Source organism: Epinephelus lanceolatus, chromosome 16 (assembly GCF_041903045.1).
Source record: "Epinephelus lanceolatus isolate andai-2023 chromosome 16, ASM4190304v1, whole genome shotgun sequence".
Taxonomy (NCBI): Eukaryota; Metazoa; Chordata; class Actinopteri; order Perciformes; family Serranidae; genus Epinephelus; species Epinephelus lanceolatus.
The window spans coordinates 37,914,595-37,935,414 of record NC_135749.1 but is presented as its reverse complement, the minus strand read 5'-3'; the positions used below and the strand labels follow the sequence as shown (position 1 = coordinate 37,935,414).

General features: G+C 42.1%; 1 protein-coding gene across 2 annotated transcripts in view; it reads right to left on the bottom strand.

Moving 5' to 3' along the window:
* The window catches only part of cdc42se1 (CDC42 small effector 1), a 52,159-nt gene that overhangs the window by 20,447 nt on the left and 10,892 nt on the right, over window positions 1–20,820 (bottom strand). For both annotated transcript variants that reach the window (XM_033637359.2, XM_033637360.2), the window contains one exon: window positions 15,218–15,649. In XM_033637359.2, coding sequence (XP_033493250.1) covers window positions 15,218–15,367 — 150 coding nt within the window. In that variant the 5' untranslated portion in view covers window positions 15,368–15,649. The remainder of the gene's footprint in view (window positions 1–15,217; window positions 15,650–20,820) is intronic.

Here is a 20,820-nt window from a genome sequence, read left to right as displayed (position 1 = left end):
TGTGTTGTACTTCAGATGTTTGTCCTCCGTTTTCTTCATTTGATGAGTAACTAGTTGTCACAAAGTCTTTCTCCCTGTCCCCTCCAGCCCGCTGCGTCCCTCTGTCCACCAGGTGTCCTCAGACCACCCCTCCTGTCCAGGTCACCTGACTCTCACCCGTTTACATTCCTCCTCAACAGCCCTGCAGGATATAACCCACCCAATTCCACTCATTCTTGGCCAGATTGTCAATGTTGCTTCATGACATTGCTTTCAGGCCACCTGAACTCTGATCTGCTCTGTCTGTACCTGTTCACACAGTAAACATCTCTTTTCATTTTGTCAGTAAACCCCTGGATGACTTCTATACATTTGAACATCTGTTGCTGAAGTCTGCTGAGTTTTTACATTGTGAAGCTCAGTTTAACTTCCCCCGTGTGTGTGTGTGTGTGTGTGTGTGTGTGTGTGTTTATTAACGGTGTATTGTTGCAGTGCCACAATGGAACAAAAAGAAAACTATAAATACAGACACAGGAAGAAGAAGGAGGAGGAAGACTTCCTCTCACCAGTCTACTGAGTGCTGCTGTAATAATAACTCTGTGTGTGTGTGTGTGTGTGTGTGTGTGTGTGATATTATTTAGTACAGAACTTCATGAAGGTTGTTCACTATTTGCAGTGTTGGAAGAAGTATTCAGATCGTTACTGCTGTAAAAGTGCCAAGCCCACACTGTGAAAATACTCCACTACGAGTAAAAGTTCTGTATTAAAAACTTTACTTAAAGGGAAGCGTATGTGGGGTTTTTTTTTTAACGTGGATCCTACATTCCATGTTTTTGTGTCTAAAGCCCTGTTTTCACCAAGTAGTACGGTACGGTACAGTTCAGTTCAGTATACTTTTTTTCCCGTTTCTACATTGAAAAGTTGTGGATGGTTACTTTTGGAACAATTATGTACTGTCCCCATTTTAGGTCCCTCCTCTGTTGGGGTACCTAGCACACAGATCTGGTACTAAAAGGTGGAGCTGTGAACACTGCAGTCCATTGATTGGTCAATAGCGGACGGTAACTCTGCTCAGGGCTGAGTTGTAGCTCTGTAGATGTTTTGCTGCCTCTTGCAGCAGCTGTAGTCTGAGAAAAAACAACTTCATTCACTGGGCTGACTGCCAGCAACTTTAACATTAACTTGTAATGTCACCCAGTGCATGAGCTGACGACATGAAGCGCACCTTAAATTTCACTGTGACAACTTTGACTATTACTTTAGTTTTTATATGACATACACTTTTAGTAATGGCTGGATCTTCACGTGTTAAAAAATATATATTAATTTTAATGGGATTATGTGAACTGCATATATTCTAATCCTCACTTGGAGAAAAAGAAAGCATTGCAGAGCATTGATCCCGTGGGCTACGGCAGCACTAAACCCCTGTGCTTGCCTGAGAAGCTGAGCTATTTTTAAATATCCCATGGAGAGAGACTCTCACTGCAGCCAGTTTTATTTTGTTCTGAAAATGTCGGCGTGTAGCCTCATTCTGTGGACGATAAACAAGGTGCGCACTTCCATCTGTGTCACTGGTAATAAGGATATACTCACCGAGTGCTGGACGGAGCATTGAGTGACAACAACCCTGCCCACATTTAAGAGTACTGTTTGGGAGGAAACACTAAATGAACCTAGGGTCTAGTACCATGTCTGAAAGGTTACTTTTGGTTCCAAAGGTACTAGACCGAAAGCGTTTGGACGAAACGGGGCTTAAGTGTCTACTGGGAGCAACAGTTTTTGAAATTGGCCCAGAATTAGAGCGAGCGCTGCAGCCTGCAGCAGTGAAACAAGGTGCAGTGTAACCACGCTGGGCAATATGTACTGCTAATTTATGTCCACTAAAAGTGTTTGTTTTTTTTTTCTCTAGGAGGTTCAGTTTGTTTTTCTAAGTGTCTGACAACATTATATGGAAAGGATCCCTACAGAGAAATGAAACATTTTTCATTATCTTTCCCTGGACCATTTGTTTTTATGACCCCATCTTGTTCTGAAATCTCACGAGAGGTGACTTGTTGAAAAACAACAGAGAAAATGAGAATGCAAGTTGGAGAGAGGAGTGCTGGGAAGAGTTTGCTGTGTTAAAGTACAATGACGCCTGGGCCGCACTGCCTCCGTGAGCAGCATGTGTGTGCCATGCAATCTCTTGTTTTTTTATGTCAGTGCCTATTAGGGTTGTCATGAGAACCAATACTTCAGTACTAAGTCGATGCAAACACGCAAAAAATACATCGGTACCTGTTTTTTTTTCAGTACTGTAAGTACCGCATACAACTTCGCCCTCAGCGGGCCGTGTCGATTCCTGTCGGAGCTGACAGGGGCAGTATATGCGCTTCAGTCAGTGCCAAGGACGAGCGCTGAAGAAGAACGCCTGTTAGCATGTTAACAGGTTAGAGCATTCACACCGCATCCGCTCTACGCGCTGCTCGAGTTGTGCTGCTTTCGCGAGCAAGCTCGGAAATAGAAGAGACGCCAATTTTTTTGCACAAGTCGTGAGCAAATGGTTGCGGTATTCAACAAAAAACACTAGTTTGCGTGTGTTGTGACCTCTGTGTGTAGACATCTCCCGCTTGACCAGTACTCAAGTTGTAAAAAAAAAATCAGGGGGGATGGTGGATCTTTTCACATGGGGACATAATTTGTGCTGATGACAGCGCAGAGGGTCTGCCATAGCACCAATGCTCTTACATAGTTAGGGTCAAATGCACAGGACAAGTGCAAAATCATTTCTTTGTCTTCTACTTGGGTCAACCGATGATACTATAATCAAAGTCAATTTTGCTTTTAAATATTGAATTATAGTGTATTTTTCAAAAAAGCAGTTAGTGGTATATGATCAAACTGGTATCTAAGGGTTATTTTTTAATTGTTATTAATTAAATCATATAAATTAAACAAGAACCCCTTCATTAAAAAAATGAAAAAGAAATTGGGAAAAATGTTGATCTTTATTGATACAAATACAAATGTTGTAGGTTAAAATTCCCAACTTCAGGGCATGGAGTGCAAATTGAAACTTAAAATATAAAAATATATTAAAAATACAAATAATACAAAATACATAGAACCAATTCTATGGCTGCCTACCCCACTCTCCCCTATCTCATAAAAGTTTCCAGAGATTTTCATAGTCATGGTTTTTGTTCTCAGTATTTCTTGCCCTTGCTTGCTGGCCATAGTTATCCTCTATGTGAAGAAAACAAGCTCATTATGGTTTTGTAGAATGACTGAGCAGAAATCTTATGCAAGCACATGACATTACTCTTCCAGTTGATTTTTAAGAAAACTACATATTTTCTTGAAAATAACCAACATTCAAGTGTGGATTAAAAAAACAAACACTCAAGATAAAATAGTTTTGGGGCTGAAAATAGTTTCTCACCTTCCTTTTAATATCACTGTACCCTTTGGGCCCTAGGCCTTTTTGGGGTATTTTTCCTGCCTTTACTTTTAAGCTCATATCACAGTCATTATAAAGGCTACATACACATGCTATATCTTGTTGTTTTCAGGACAATCTGGGCTATCCAGATTTGCCATCATCACATGTCCTTCTATGTGCCTGTATTTTATATTAATCAATGTTGTTTTGCATGTATCTCACCATAGCAAGTTGGAAGTAGACATATTCTGCCATATATGAGGAGGGGAGACTCTCTGGAATCTGGCAATATAAGAACCATGATGGTGGGACATTCTGTCACTTCACAGCTGTCCAAAACATGTGGTTTGTGCCAGGCAGACATGATTGCCAGTATTTTTTCATTATTGCAAGAAATTCTATTGACTCATTCACAAGTCAAAAATGTGTTTTATCTGAAAGAAACATGCAATATTTACATCTAAGATAATAGAAAAATAGTAATAATATTATTCCTCACTATATGAAGTGACTGATAACAAGATCTGTATAATGGATTGTAAAGAAATTCGTCAGGTTTTTATTTTGTAGACATATGATCTGTATTTATAGCATGATGGGATGACAGCACAATGATGTGTGTGGTATCATTGGAAAGCTCTGGTCCTGCGCTTTCATGTGATATGCGTGGCATTTCTGTGCGACCCTGCATTCGTGAGTAATCCATCCAAGACTAATGTGTGTGCAAAGCTGTATGAAAGCTTTGTTATACATCATTTTAGTGTAATTTTATCATTTTTTTCACTGTGAAAACATTGGACTACCGACAAGTGGGGGTGCCACTGTTTCACGTGATATCAGTGGCTTCTCGGTACAACGCACGGTTGCGGAGAAAATCCATAGAGAAGTACAGGTGTGAATTTGGACGCAGCGTTGTTCGGGCGCTCTCTATAGGGCACAGGCATATCTCAGCTCACTGAGATATGATATAAAATTATCTTTGCATGCGTGCCCTCGTCCACAGTATTTTACTTGATATGCGTGAAACCAAAGGTAAAACTAAATGTTGAAATAGCAGTAATATCACGTTCATTCAAAAAATGACACAAGGGATGGAAAGGGGGATGGCAGTTTTAGAAGGGGGATGATTTTGACCGTTTTTATTTCAAGGGGGACGCCATCCCCCCTCATCCCCCCTCAACTCGAGTACTGCCCTTGACCAAGCGAGACCTGACAGTACTTACTCATGTACTTACCCATTTGTAGTGCTATATATTAATTTATTGGAAATTTGCAAACACGGTGCACTACCGCCACCAACGGTTCGGGTATGGTTTTTATTTTGACGGGACAGCAGCAGCTGCTGTGCGATGCGTCTGTTCGGTTTTGGTGTGAATAAACGTGCTGCCGCAACGCTTGTGGGTCGCTTGCGGTGTAAATGTAATAACAAAGTAGTGAATTTAGAAACACATGAGTTCTGTTTTTCGATTTTTACCGTGGTAACGAATGAGTATTGAGAATCCTGGAAATTCACTGGTTTTGTATCAACTACTGAAATTCTGGTATCGTGACAAGCCTAGCCTATGTTAATAGATCAGAGCAGCCACACTGCCCATGTGAGCCGTGCTGCTCAGCTGCTGCTGAGCTGTGGAACATGTGGATCAGTGGTTCCCAACTGGTCCAGCCACAGGGTCTAGATTTCTCCTTAGTCATTAGTTTATGGTCCACATGGTTTAATATATTCAGCATCATAACTTGAGTTTGGCCATGTCGTTGAGCTAGTTTGCTGTCTCTGTCAAGTAGCTGTCTGTTTTTCACTCACTCTACATCAGGAAACAGCACTTCAAATTAAAAAAATCAGTGTCGGAAATTCACTGTACTTAAAAATAAATACTTGACATGTTTGTGAGTCACTTGTGGTCCATTCAAAATAGGCCTGCAACCCACTTTTGAACTGTGACCCAGCAGCTGGGAATCACCAATGTAGATAGTAGGAGTCTCCCCTATGTTTTCTGTGTTGTGTGCTTTTTCAGCAAAAACAGACAGTGAAAATTATCTTTTATTCATCATGTTGACATTACACCTCCTTTCAGTAAACTTTCAATTTCTATATCCATCACAGACATGAAAAAATATCATCATATCATTTTGTTCCCATCAAAATAAAAGCTTCCTGACAGCGTTTTTGTGGTCAGAGTCCCCCTTGTTAATGCAAGGCCTTAAATTGTGAAATATTTGTAGGACTGTGTTGCAGACAATGCAGTGGCTGCACGGCTTCATAAATGAGTGGAGTATCGGCTTTTAAATGTGAAAATAGAGTAGTTACAGTCAGCTCTGCAGCAGCGCCATAGCAACAACATCATCTGTGCGAACACTGCACAAGTGCGAGCCACGGCATTTCAGCGAGGGAGCTGTTGTGCACTGCTCACGCAGGCAGTGTGGCCTTTGCATGAGTGTAGTTTTGTGTTACCTAATGATTTTCAGTGTCACGGCTGAATATTTAACTTTGAGAACGAGACGTCTCCTTTAGCAAGACTTGGTTACACACACTAACAAACAGACTGAAAGAGTGAAAGGTAAAGCAAAACATTGCTTTTCTTTTAGAGTCTGGGAGGGAGCATTATCTGTGAGCTTTAAATCCTGCCGTTTGCCTCCAAAGAGTTAAATGACCTGTAGAAACTCCAGTTTAGATCCTGGGACTCCACAGTTTTAATATTCATAAAGACATTTTAACACCTGACATCACAACTTTCTCTCTGTTAAAAACAAGTCATAACTTTCTCAGATCATCAACCATGTGAGTAAAATAACAGGCACCACCCAGTTGTCACTATCAGGAGCCTTCACCACCCAAATCTCCGTCCAGCTGCTCTATCAGGTCCTCAGAGACATTCAAATAACCGGCTGCTGTTAACACCATAAACACACTCCAACACTTTAAATTGTAAATACATGTTTTTATTAGGGATACACGTGATTAGACGTCTAAACGATTAAATGTCCGCCACCTCTTTGGTCGGCACCACAAATATTAGTTGGTTAAACCAATTAGTGTTTTATTCGTGCACAAGCCCACTTAACTGTCATGCAGCTGCCTGCTACTAGTGGGTGCTACAGAGCTGTCAGACAGCAGTCCCCCTCCCCGCAGTAATACTCGAGTAGACTGGAGTTTTAAAACAGCACGGTGGGAAATTGGAGAGATGTCCTCTCACAAAACCAGCGCGGTTTGGCAGTACTTTGGTCTAGAAAATGAATTCAGCAGCAATTTATCTTTTTTGAGATATTATTTTTTAACTTAAAGTGAGTTGTTGTCAGATAATGTGCAGGGTTTACATTCATACTGCACGGCGCAAAATGCCTCTCATTTCAGCTGAAATTTAATTATAAATTAGATGTTTTATTAACTTTAAAGTGAATTGCTATCATTTCTGTCGGATAATCTGCAAGGTTCATTGTGCCCCACATTTCAGAGGCAATTTATTTATTTTAGATGTTATTTAAGTGGTTAACTTTTGACTCAGTTGCCGTCATGGTCACATTCATACTGCACGGTGCAAAGCGTCTTGTACTTCAGCGGCATTTAAAATCTGACGTGGTTGTTGAAGATTGCAATTAAAGGCTTCAAAGGGCTCTTAATACACACAATATTTTTTGGGACAATGTTTCAAATACTTAATAAGCTGAGCTAAATTTTGACTGTTTTCTGAGTGTTTTCCCTTTTGTTAGACTAGTCGACTAGTCTTGATTAAAATTTTCGTTTAGTCGGCAGGGAAATTAGTTGCCAGGAACATCCCTAGTTTTTCTTCTACTTGTTCCTGAGTGAGACATGTTGACATCACTGCGTTATGGACGATAAAGTTTGTCTCATTCTGTCCCCAAGAGGACAAACTGTCTCCAGACTGACTGCAGGACGGATGTCGGCTCCACAGGAAGAAATACGTTTTATTTCAGCTCACAGATACACTGAGTGTCTATCAGTTATTACTGTCGATAAGTAAACAACACGTAAACAGATCTGACTGTCACACTGTCTGTCACTTTCCACCTGTCCAACCTAAGCTGGGAAACTCTTGAGTTTTCAGTTCCAGAACAGTTGACCAGAATTAGCTCAATCAACTCTGAGTATGTTCAGCCTGAGGGAAGCTCATTCACAGTGAACACCAAAAGACATCATCAGTGGAGTGCAGATAACATGATTTTCAGTGGCAGAAAGTGGAGTTACAAGCAGAGCCACTTATTTCATCACAACTGAATAGGAGATTTTAATGACCACGAATGAAGACATGAAAAAAAAATCTAATACAGCAGGTGCAGCTAAACAGCGTGAGGTGGGATGGGAAAAGACAGAGCGTGTTAATAGGTAATGTGAAGTGATGCTATATAATAATACAGAATAATATGCAGCAAAGGACTACAGGCTGGTATTGAACCCGCGGCTGCTATAACAAGGACTACGCCACTGATACTCTGTGGAACTTTCTTTGTCGTTTCTGACAAAAACACGCAAAAGTCCTTTCAGAGCCAGAGTCACTTTTCTTACGGCCTGACAAACAGTTGCCATGCTGATGTATTCAATGACTCTGATGTTATAAAGAAAACTGCTGTTGCCGAAGAATCAAAGGGCAATGCATAAGATTTTTCTCCGATGATAATGCAAATCCATGATTTGTAATATTTGATATAACTGGGCAGAACAGATTGTTAAGATAAATGATAAAGTGTGAAGCGAAATTGTATCTTTCATATAGATACTCCTCTGAGGAGACATCCAAACGGGGTCTAACCACCTTCTCTTTATGCAACAGCCTCTGAATAAAATGCCTCAACGTCCACAAATTAATTCAATAAAAGGACATGCCATGTCTCTCCTTCCTGCTGCACGCTCAGCAGGCGATCAAGATGAAGACGAAGCAAATCTGCAAGCTCGCAGTTTTGCTTCACAGAGTATGTTGCCATAGTAACTGACTCAGGGTTACGCTGAACTGACTTTGTGAAATGGAAAACTCAGAGTTGCCCTCATGTCAGGCTTAACATACTTTAGTTTTCACTAATGCTGCTTTCTGAAGTAGGGCCCTGCTCTCCTTCTGAGCCACAGCCGTGTGCTTTCTATTATTTTAACTTTATTTTAATTTTGTTTGTCTCCTGTCTTTCATCACATTCGTCTCTCTGCACCATAAAACACATTGGATTAACTATTTTGTGTGTTAAGAAGTGTTTTATAGATAAAGTTAATAAAAAGCTGTTTTAGTTATGCCAGGGTCACACTTCACGCTATCAGCCTGATTATAACTCAATGCTATCCGATGCTCGGATTATGAACGACAATGACTGTCGTACGCAATAATCCATCATTTTATCTTGTGTAGTGTGTTACAGTAGATGACAACCGACACCACATCTGGGACGTCTCAATGACATGGGCATAATTATCAGACTTAAATCCTCTGCCTGACCCTCCCTGTGTCCAAGGATATTCATATATTTTAAATGGTCTAGACCAGTGGATCTCATATGGTGTGCCGTGATGCCAATCCGGGTGTGCTTTGGAATTCTGTGATAACCACACATCATTATTGCAATATTAAACTGGGCCTATAAAAAAGTTATGAATTATTTTCAATTGACTAGGCTGACCAAACGTCCTCTTTTGCCCGGACATGTCCACTTTTCACGTCCCGTCCAGGGCGTCCGGGGCGTCTTTATAAACTGATGATAATGTCCGGTTTTCCGTGTGTGTGTGTGAGTGTGTGTGTCTGTGTGTGTGTGTTAGAGTGCGGCCCGACATTATTTAATGACCAAAGCACTGACTTTGTGTCACACAGTTGTTACGGTTACAGGCTATTTAACAGGCCAGGCATGCTCAGCGGAGAGGGAGACCTCCATGTTTGAGACAGGAGCGGGAGGCGGGAGGTCCGACGCCTCCAGCGAGAGGGGAGGGAGAAATAAAACAAAATATGATAAAATAGGAAAAACCTGTCTCCCTCTTTTATTTTATTTTCAGCGTTTAATCAAGGTGGAGGCGGGCGGCTGGAGGTCCAAGACTTCCAGCGAGGAGAGAGATAGAAACAAACAGCCAATGTGTGTCTGTGTGTGTTATGTTCAGGTGCTGTCACGCAAATAACAGTCCCCAAGCAGTAAACAGGACAGACAATAGGATTTTATTTATTTTTACACTACATTTTCACTGAAAGCTGACCGAATCCGACCCGAGCCCGAATACAATTTATAGCTACATTTTTGACCAAACCCGCCCGACCTGTCGGGTACCGTCGGGCTCGGATCGCCACATTCTAGTGTGTGTATGTGTCCCCTATTGGGGCCTATCTGAAATTCTGTCTTTGAGAGATATTATTTTGTAATATAACTGAATTTTCTATCCATACATATAAATTTTAAATATATTAAAATTATAAGGCATCTTTGAGTAAATTGCGAGTATCATTTAAGTATGCGATCTTGTGGCCGGGCCGAGTGTCCTCTTTTTTGGAAATCAAAATATGGTCACCCTACAATTGACTGTATCAGTATGTTGTGCACATCCATTTCCTAATAAAGAGGCAAACTCTAGCTAAAAAATTTAATTTCATTTCATTTACAAAAACTCCACGGAAACCTATTTGTCGTTGTTTGCACGTGAGGATTATAAGTGTGTGTCACATCAAAAGCCCTGATTGGCAGCCAGTGTGAGGGGTGATAACATTTAAAAGGAGAAAGCTGTGAGTGAGACAGTGGATTGCTTTATTGTACGGGGCAAATTACAACAAAGCACCAGTGAAGACAACCTATCACTGAAAGAAAGGAGAAAAACAAATTGTCAGTAGACAGTATCATGAAAGCTACCTGTCTTAGTCTTTATTTTTATTGTTTTATATTGTGATGAGAGTGATAACACACGTTATAGAAGCTATTGTGCACAGATATAGATACAGGTGTGCGTTGGGCAAAAAAGTTTGAAAATCACTGGTCTAGACTTTTTAATGTTTCTACATCCTCACACTATTATTAATTTAAGCAGGGATTTTAATACAAAGTGGTAACCACTGCATATGAATGCATGAATGGCTCAGACTGGATTTGAAATAAAATGTAATAAACTGGAGCTTCAGCAAAACAACATGACCCCCATCCATTTAAAATCAACATTAGTTCTGAGCTCATTATGAAAGTGACGCAAAAGTAGTAAGTAACCTAACCTATTACTTTCAAATGAAGGCGAATACTGATACTAATAATACTAATATATTACATTTTGAGAGTAACTTGCCCAACACTGCTGATGATGGTTTTGTAGCTGCAACACATTTGTTTCTATTCATTTTGCCCACATTAAATCAGTAAATGTATGTGTGACTGCTAATGTTGTGTTGCTGTGAGGATTGTGTCTCCAAACCAGGTATTTTAAGCCAAAACACGATCTTTTCCTAACCATAACTAAGTGGGTTTTGTGTCTAAATCTAATCCCAGGTTAAACTCAGAGCTGTTGAAACGTAAGGTACAAATGTAAGGTATCTGTGGTTTGCAGGAACATACGATGCCAACATTTTTTTTCCTGCCGATGGGGTTGATTTCTCACACAATATCGCCTCCTGTCCTGCATGATGTGAAAACATTGGCAGGATTGTGTGTCGCGTCACCTGCATTCATGAGACAAACAAAATGGGGACTCATTCATACACAAACTGCTCTGTAGTTCTATCACTGACCTTATGTTTTCAACACTTCAGATGAAACAAGGCACAGAGACAAATGCAGGATTACATTTAGTGAATTCTGAATCCTCCCAGTCCCAGCAGAATGTTACAATGACCCAATCGGGCCATGATGCTGTTGATCCACAGGATCAATAACCCTGGTCCTTATAGACGGAATGAGCTGTGTGTTATTATGATGATCCAATCAGCATGTTTGGCTGTTCTACTAAATTCTGTTTGAGGCTGGAGAGACTTCACTGAATACCAGCCTCTGTCATTTTGTAAATAATTCACTTTTCCAGTAGTCGACCTTTGACCCGTCTGAAGTCAGATCAGTGAGATAAAGTTTCTTTGACTAAACTTTTCTTGTTATTCTTTCACATACCTGACACCAATTCCAAAAATAAGCACCTTGTATCTTTTTTCTCAGTAAATCTAAATTCTACATGTTTATAATCCACTGTAACTCCACCCTAAATGTAACTATGAGACTAATAAGAGACTTTTAGGCTGATAAATCAAAGTAACACTAAAACAAATTTTTTAGCCTGAAAGATGAAATGAAAATATTTCCATGAGTCCTCCGCCCAGCTGTGGTGTAACATCTGTGTTACACAACATACAGCAGTTTATGACTCAGGGTTAAAGCACAATTCCCACAGTTTTGGACTCTGTGATGTCCAACAAGATTATTTCCTTAAATACTGGATTTATCCTGGTATATAAACAAGCCAGGGTCAGTCCTTCTATTGAAGGTGATTTAGTTAAAATATATCTTTACATAGAAAAAAAACTGCAATTCAGCAGGAAACAGCGTCCAAACAAATGTTTGTAACATAATGTGGAGGGAGGGTGTTGGCCTGCAGGAGCTCAGAGGTCACAGTGAAACAGGAAGAGGAAGTTCTTCCACCTGTTTCCTCTTGAGCAACTTCCAGTTGTTGAGAGATTCACTGAACCTGATGAGGTCTGGAGTTTTCCATCAAAGTTTAGACCAGGGATACCCAACTTACTCTACCTGGAGGTCACTTTTGAAAAATGACACGAGGCAAGGGGCCGGACGCAGCAGCCCTGCACAGGTCAGGTGTATGCAGGGGTGTTTTTAGGATTTGAGGACATTGGGGGTTTAAAGCTACTCTTACCTTTCTTGGATTTCACACAGCACTTTGAACATCCACAACTCCCGCCTCCCTCCAAAGTCCCACCCCCCTCCTCCTGCAACTCCACCTCCCTCCAAAGGCCTACTCCCCCCTCCTCCATTACATCCTCATTATGTCTATGATAGACGTAGGCGTTGGCAAGGTAACGTTACATACACGGAAGAGGAGAGCGAGTGTAACGTTACAACCAAGACAGTCGAACGCAACCCTGGAGTTTTAAAACTCAACCGGAGTCAGTGATGACTGATGAGTTTTATAATAAGGTTACAGTGCTAACGTTAGATAGTAGCGTTAACGTTACTAGTAAGTGGAAACGCACAAGGAAGATAGTGTTAATGTTTCAGCGGCTATGCTACAGAAGGCTAACATTAGCCATTAGCAACTGGATGCTGTGTTGTCATAACTTTATATGTTATATTAGAAGAAAACTAAACATAACCTTACCTGTCCTGCACAGTCAAACACAACCCCGGGAGATGTTAGGCGAGCGGTTACGTCAGTCAGAGGCCTCCACGTGGGGAAGACAAACAGGAAGCTCAGTCGCAATGCAATGATTGGTCGGAGTTTCCTTAGAACCATATGAGAATGGTACAATTACGAGTTTTTACCTCTGGTGGAATCTGTGTTTATAGCATCAAATAACAAATTAAAGCCAAGCTAATCGGAGAAAATGAACACTTGAACATACATCAGCGTGATAAGAATTACCTAAAATGACACTACAAATTTTATTTGAAGTGTACTTTGTTTTAGTTTTTAGTGTCCCATCTAGATTTCAGCAGTGCATCGTTGGCGACAGCGACAGCATCCACCATAGAGCCACCACAGCACTCGGTAAGTTTGTTTTCTAACTTGCGTCACATATGTTCCTTATGATAGCTATATGAAACTAGCTAGTGTTAGCCCAGTAGAGATTTGGTGGAAGCCTGAAGAGACATTTACAAAATATTAGCGACATTTTCTTTTGTGTGTTGTAATGTTGTGATGTCCAGTGGTCAAAATTTAAACACAAATGCGCTATGCGTGAAGTACATTGATGCGAGTAGCAAATCTCTACTGGGCTAACATTAGCTAGTTTCATATAGCTTACGTGCTAACATAAGGAATATGGTACGTGAGTTAGAAAACAAACTTACCGAGTGCTGTGATGGCTCTATGGTGGATACTGTCACTGTCGCTGTTGCCAACGATGCACTGCTGAAATTGAATTGTGACAAAAACGGCCTTGTCAGCTAAATTGCCGGACATGTTGGCATGTTGCCAAGCAAGGATGAGACATTAAAAACTCAAAGTACACGTCAAATAAAATTTCTCCAAACATGGTTTCTGTCATTTTAGGTAGTTCTTATCACGCTGATGTATGTTCAAGTGTTCATTTTCTCCGATTAGTTTGGTCTTAATTCGTTATTTGATGCTATAATAACAGTCTGACCACCCAGGCTTTTATTTTTGGTACTTCTGGTGACCGGCAGTGTGCATTTGCATATTAGCTAAATATTTAGTTTCACCAAGCACATTTAGATTTAACATTTAATATTTAGATTTAACATTTAACATTTAGGTCTCTAGTTTCCTGGCGCAGCGCAGGGTGGCGCAGGGTGGCGAACCCCGCGCAGAGCTAGTTTCGAGCAGCGCAACCCGAGGCACACTCAGTTTGGTAGTTTGGCAGACTGAGGTGCGCTGAGATGGGTGTGGCGGCGCAGCAGGGGGAGGTGTCGACAGATCCAGCTTGGTGCAGTGACAGTTTCGTGCCAAAAGGCTTCGCCGAAGGTGCGCTAAAAGCTCACCAACTGAAACCACGTCTACTGTCAGCGCAGGGCTTAGCGCAGCCGGTGTAGGCCGAAGTTTGGCTGACCGGCGGACAGTGCGCACACGTCACCAAAACCTCACAGGCAGGTTTCCAGAATGTCAGGCACATTAACGATGCAATAAATACCCAAAAACCACTATTCAATGCAACTATCTGCAATCAGCACATAAATGTATCTCTATATCGACTGTCCCATCACATCTGATGTCAGATCAAAGGGGAATGGCACCGTTTGGCACGCGTAATGGAAACCCAACCTGATTTGATTAACACAGCTGCAAACTAATAAGTTCACATCCCTCTCAGCCAACCACCAACAGCCACAGCATCAGATAGGGAGTATATATTCAGCATCTGTCATCTTAAAAAAATAAAAAGAAAAGAAACAGTGAAACTGTGAGAGAGAAAGAGAGAGTGCGTGCGCACGAGAGAAACGCAACATTGATTTACAATTGTGGTGACCTCCTCCCAGGCTACCTTTGCATCATCAGCCCGTGGAGGTCTGCTCGCAGTTGCGTATATTCGGACACTGCGAGCTTGGACCTCCCGGACCAAAACATCAGTTTCCTCCTGGGAGAAGTTTGGCCGTCTGACGCTGCTGCTCTCTTCTGCCATGGCGAATTGAGTAAACTCTCATTACGCATTTAAGGGCGAGGAGAGGGGCTCATTTGATTGGTGTGATGTGTGTAAAACCCACTCCACGCCTTCTCTCCTCCCTCTTTCCGACTTGTGCCGGTAGGAAGGACGGAGGTGGGATAGAGGAGTAGCTGTGCCAGGGCGCACAGTGTGCCAAACTTACAAAATCCGCCTGGCCACACCCAGTTGGCGAAGCGCAGGTGTGCTGCACCTCCACCGCGCCTGGTCTGCGAAACTAGAGCCATTAGATTTAGATTTAACATTTAGGTTTAACATTTAATATTTAGATTTAAATGTGACATTATATTTAACATATTTCAAATATTGCTGTAAGCATGGTAAAAAGTGACTTTAAAAAATTCACACCACTTTTTTAAACATTGTTTGAAGCTAAATGTGGCAAAATGTTGCTGTTAATTTCAGTGAGTCACTTTACAAATGGCACCCCATAGTTTGGAGACACAGTTTGAGGACCTCTGATCTCAACCTTGTTTATGAGGACATTTAGGTTAAGATTAGGTAAGTTGATTGAGTGTCTTACCGGCGGTGGTTTAGCCACCACACAGCAGCCCATCTTGTGCCAGAAGTCGCTCATGCCGATGCTCCGCTTATCCAGCGGCTGACTGCCGCTCTCTGCTGCCGCCCTGCAGACCTGGGGTGGAGCTGCAGCCACTGGATAATCCTGGGGCATTCAGACAAAAACTGCACCAGCAGCAGTGACACACAGAGGCCCAAAGACCCAAAGTATACCCCACTTCAGACTGAAAACTGTCTGGACTCCAGGAGGGTTCAGACTGAGGAAAACACCAAATAAAAACTGAATATCCACGAGTCCAAAGAGGAAGGTATTAAATTATTTCTTTTCGATTAGGTAATTCCCACAAATCCGCTGATGTCCACTGATGAAAAATGATAAGCAAGAAGAATCCAAAAGTTTTAACATCCGACATGTGACAACAGCTTCAGGTTTGATCTGTGGAGACAGAGAAGAAACAAGTTACAGACACATTTTTACATTTTCTACCTGATTGTCTTACTTTAATTTTGTTTTCACATTTGATTTCAACTTTATATGTTTTTTATTTCATTATATTTCATTTCATGGAGTATTTTGGTGATTAGACTTTACATTCTGGTCTTTTCTGTGCTCTGTACTATCACACATATGCCCACATGGAGGTTAATAAATTACCTGTCTGTCTGTCTGTCTGTCTGTCTGCAGAGACATAATGAAATCATTTGTCTGTGTCAGGATGGATGAAGTTCACAGATGATTTATTGTCTTGAGAAATCTGCTGCTGGTTGTGAAACTTCATCTTTTGCAATCAGGCTGTTTTGTTTTTGATGAACATTTAAATCTGTCAAAGATTCATTTGATCTTCATGCTTGTTTTCTACCTGAACATCTCAAACATCTAATGCACAAACCACCTCATGTCCAGCAAACAATCCAAAGCTGTGACTGGTTTAATGAGTGACGTGAATTTACAGTATGAAGATCTACACAGAACATTTTACACATGGTGAGGAGGAGAACTCTTTGTTAATGAGAAACTGTACTCAATCTACTGTTTTATATGTGCAGTCATGAATTATTCAAGTTGAAAATCTTTCTGATGCACATTGTATAATTTGTTGAGAACAACATAATGTAATAACAGTCAATGGAAACCAAAAGGGCTGGATTCAAGATCACACCTAAAATCTAAGTAAGACACTGAAATCACAGGCTGTTCCAGCTTGTGTAAATTTTATCATGGCAACTCATAATGTGACTCACTAGTGTGTACAGCCCCCACATGTCTGTATGCACCAACATCGTCTGGGCATGCTTCTGATGGGCATCAGTGAGCTCCTGGACAGTCCGTGGCGGTACTTGGAGGCATTGGATGCACTGATACATAACATCTCATTGATGCTCAGTTGGATTGAGGTCAGGGGAATGAGAAGGCCAGTCAATGGCATCAATGCCTTCATTATCCAGAAACTGCTTACACACTCTGGCCATATGAAGCCAGGCATTGTCCTGCACCAGGAGGAACCAAGGGCCCACTGCACCAGTAGGAACCCAGGGTCCACTGCACCAGTAGGAACCAAGGGCCCACTGCACCAATAGGAACCCAGGGTCCACTGCACCAGTAGGAACCCAGGGTCCACTGCACCAGTAGGAACCCAGGGCCCACTGCTCCAGCGTAAGGTCTGACAATCGCTCTGAGGATTTCATCCCAGTACCTAACAGCAGTCAGGGTACCATTGACTATGACATTTAGGTCTGTGTGACCCTCCAAGTATATGCCTCCCCAGACCACCACAGACCCACCACCAAACCGGTCATGCTGGAGGATGTTACAGGCAGTATAATGTTCACCACGTCATCTCCAGACTCTTTCATGCCTGTCACATGTGTTCAGTGTGAACCTGCTCTCATCTGTGAAGACAACAGGGTGCCAGTGGCGGACCTGCCAATTCTGGTGTTCTCTGGCGAATGTCAATCAAGCTGCACGGTGCTGGGCTGTGAGCACAGGTCCCACTAGAGGACGACGGGCCCCCTCATGCCACCCTCATGGAGTCTGTTTCTCACAGTTTGGTCAGAGACAGGCACACATTAGCCTGCTGGAGGTCATTTTGTAGGGCTCTGACAGTGCTCCTCCTGTTCCTCCTCACACAAATGTGCAGATAACGGTCCTGCTGCTGGGTTGATGCCCTTCTATGGCCCTGTCCAGCTCTCCTCATGTAACAGCCGGTCTCCTGGTATCTCGCCCCATGCTCTTGAGACTGTGCTGGGAGACACAGCAAATCCTCTGGTCCTGGATGAGCTGGACTACCTGTGCAACCTGATTGGGCTGCAGGTACTGCCTCATGCTATCAGTAGTGACAAGGACACTAGCAGAACACCAAACTAGAGAAGAATCAGTCAGGAAGGAGAAGGAGAAAGCAACTGTCTGTGGCCACCACATGTAAAACCTTTTTAGAGGTTATCTTGCTTTTGCCTCTCCATTGCACCTGTTGTCACTTTGATTTGCACCAAATCAGCCGAAACTGATCCACAATCTTTTGTGCTTCCTAAATGGACAGATTGATATCCCCAAAGTTTAACTGAGTTGGTGTTAAGGCCTCTACACATGATCAGCTGTAAAACCGCTTTGCACTGGTTGTCCCATTGTTTGTCTATGGAGAGGGCGGCAACGCCTGACAAAGCGGCATCACTACCCTTGGTGTCGTGCACCGCTTGGATTTTCCGCCTGAGCGCTGCGCTCAGAATTGAAATTATTTGAACTTTGACCACGCCACTGCACCGCACCTGGCGGTGAGCGAAGCACATTGTTCTTATCATGTGAAGGCCGCTTTTGACTTTGACCGTTAAGTGTTGCCTTAATTTTTTGAGCAGTGTTGTTACTATGGCAAACCTTGACAAACTGCAACTTTCTTGACTTGCTGAATTTTCTTTTAATTTGACAAACATCACATGTAATTAATGGCACAATTCAAATAGTGGGTTTTTTTAAGGTTAATGTGGTTGTTATTATTAAGTGATTCAGTTATTTTTTAAAAATGTAATTGATTACATTACAAAAACAAAAAACTAAAATTTAAAAAAACATCCTCAAACTCCACAGTCTCTCTTTGAGCTGCATGGGAACCAAACCTCTGTGCGACGTCAACACAGTGAACACATTAAGCATGACTAAACACTGGGTGTGGTCCAAACAAACACACACAAACAGGCACGCACATACGCATGCACGCACGCACACACACACACACACACACACACACACACACACACACTGAGGCTTGTAAAGTTTAAATTAGTGTTTCTGGAAGTTTTGTTCTCGTTTTGTTAGACGAAACAAACTGAACAGGCTGAAAACAACAACAAAGCTCTGTGTACCTGACACACACACACACGCACAATAAAACTCAGTCAAAAGTTCCTCAGAGAACAAACACTGGTTTCTCTCCTGTCTCCTCATTACAGATATTTTTATGGCTTCTCACCTCTGAAGTAAAACACTGGAGAGATTTTCAGTCTTTTAAATATACTAAAGATTAAATGTCACTAATGATCAGTTAGCTCAGTTCAACTAAATTGAGAAATGTAAATAATTTGCACAAATTTACTACGATTCCGGTGGAATAACTTGAATTTCCCGTGAATTTGAAACGTGGCTGTGCGACCAGTCTTTAAATAATTACTTCATGTTTTTCTCTCCAAACCTCTTCTGGCTGCCACATTCTTTATCAAACAGGGAAAGTCAAGATCCGACTCGAGCATCTGATAACAGGCGTCCGCAGAGTGTTTCCTGATTACATAAAGAGGTTAAACTTCTCTCCTGTGCTCCTATTTTCAGTGTGCGGGAGAAAAACCTCTGGAGTTTGTCCAACACATTTCAGAAGATAATAAGGAAAGAATGTGAGAAGCAGCGTGTAGCTTCATGCCTTACATCCAACTCAGATCAGCACAGAGGAATGTAAACCTCTACAGCCGCAGGGGTTAAAATTCAGACGTTTGTTTCACCTTGACAACAAATGTGTTGCTCGTTATTCTGAATTAAACTGTTTCCTTACATTTTCACTGGTTGAGAGAAAATAATTAAGTACAAATTCAAGGTACTTAAATAGTTACATTTTATTGCTACTTTAACTTTGCAGATTCAGAAATTGTGCTGCAGTACCATACTACATTTACTTATACTACCATCTCACTCATCAACTGTTAACCTTCCTCAAACTTTATTTTCCCTCTGAGCCGCTTGACAAACTGAAACTTTAAGTTCCCAAATTCAAACTGACAGCAGGGCGGACCTTACCATCTGCAGACCGATGGGGGGGGGGGGGGGCCAGTGTGTGCGTGTGTGTGTGTGTTTCCTTCGTCTCCACACAGTTTTCCCGTTCTTCCTCCTCACACTGACATCATGGGACAAATATTCTCACACACACACACAGAGTCTAAATTGAGGCAGGAAGTTTAAGTTCCTGCTACAGTCCTGTTAGTGCCACCTAAACATGTTCATTATACACACAGCTATACTGAACCAACCCAGTCTTCAGAATAAATGTTGGCATCATACGTGTCTGCAAACCACAGATATGTCACATTTGAACATTATTATGTGGTAGATATTTCAACATATCGTAACATTTCAACAGTGCTGTGGTTAAGTTGTTGTTTAAGCACAAAAACCATTTGGTTATGGTGGAGAAAAGATCATGTCTTGGCATAAATTACCCTGTTCTGGGGGGCACAATCCCGGCTGGAAAATAGCAACAGGTCCTTGAAAACTAAAAAGACCAGCCCATTCTCACTGCCAATTTAGGCATCTCATTGTGAGACACCAACACACAGAGGCAACCTTAGCAGCAGTATGGTTCACACCACATGGTGGCAGTTTGTGATGCTGTAGGCAACAACTCAACTCATCAAATACCACCTCTGTGCACAGAGGCAGCCTTTGCAGTGGTATGAGACACACTGGGCAACTGTGACAGTGATGCTGGTGGCAACTACTAGTCCATAAAGGGTGGGTGGAAGTGGAGGTTGATGGGTCAAAAAAACTCTGGACTTTCACCTGTATAGAGCAACGTGTGTCTGTCCAGAGTAGAGAAGGTTGCGCGAACACCGGAGCAGCATATGACCAGGGAAGAGACTGTAGAGTAGGCGCGCCGATTTAGAGGACACAGGAGAGTTGCTCCTGATACCAGGTGGAGAGTGACGCGACTTTGCCCAACAGAGGGCAGCACAGGCTTACAGCTCTGCAAATATCCTCCACAGGCTTCAGCGTGCAGTGACTGTCTCATCCATGAATGTCTAAAATTGACGCAGGAGGGAACCTAGAGCATCATATTTGAGCCCAGTCGCACTCTGAAGTCGTCAAAATCTGGCGCTTGGGCAGTGACTTGAGGCATCAGAAACCAACGAAAAAAGGCGTCCTTTAACATCTGCATGATACACGGCCGGTTGCTGTTCAAGTTTAATGATGCCTGGCGGTGTCAGGGGGGAAATGCGGTGGGACAAGGATAAAAGCTGAGGCAGCAAAAGTCCGACCAGAGCAAGCAGGAGGGGTGGTGGACAAACACTGCCCTTTGCCTGGGAGGGCGGAATTCGCGTCCTGTAAGATTCTAAAGCCAAACTCTGTTCTTTTTT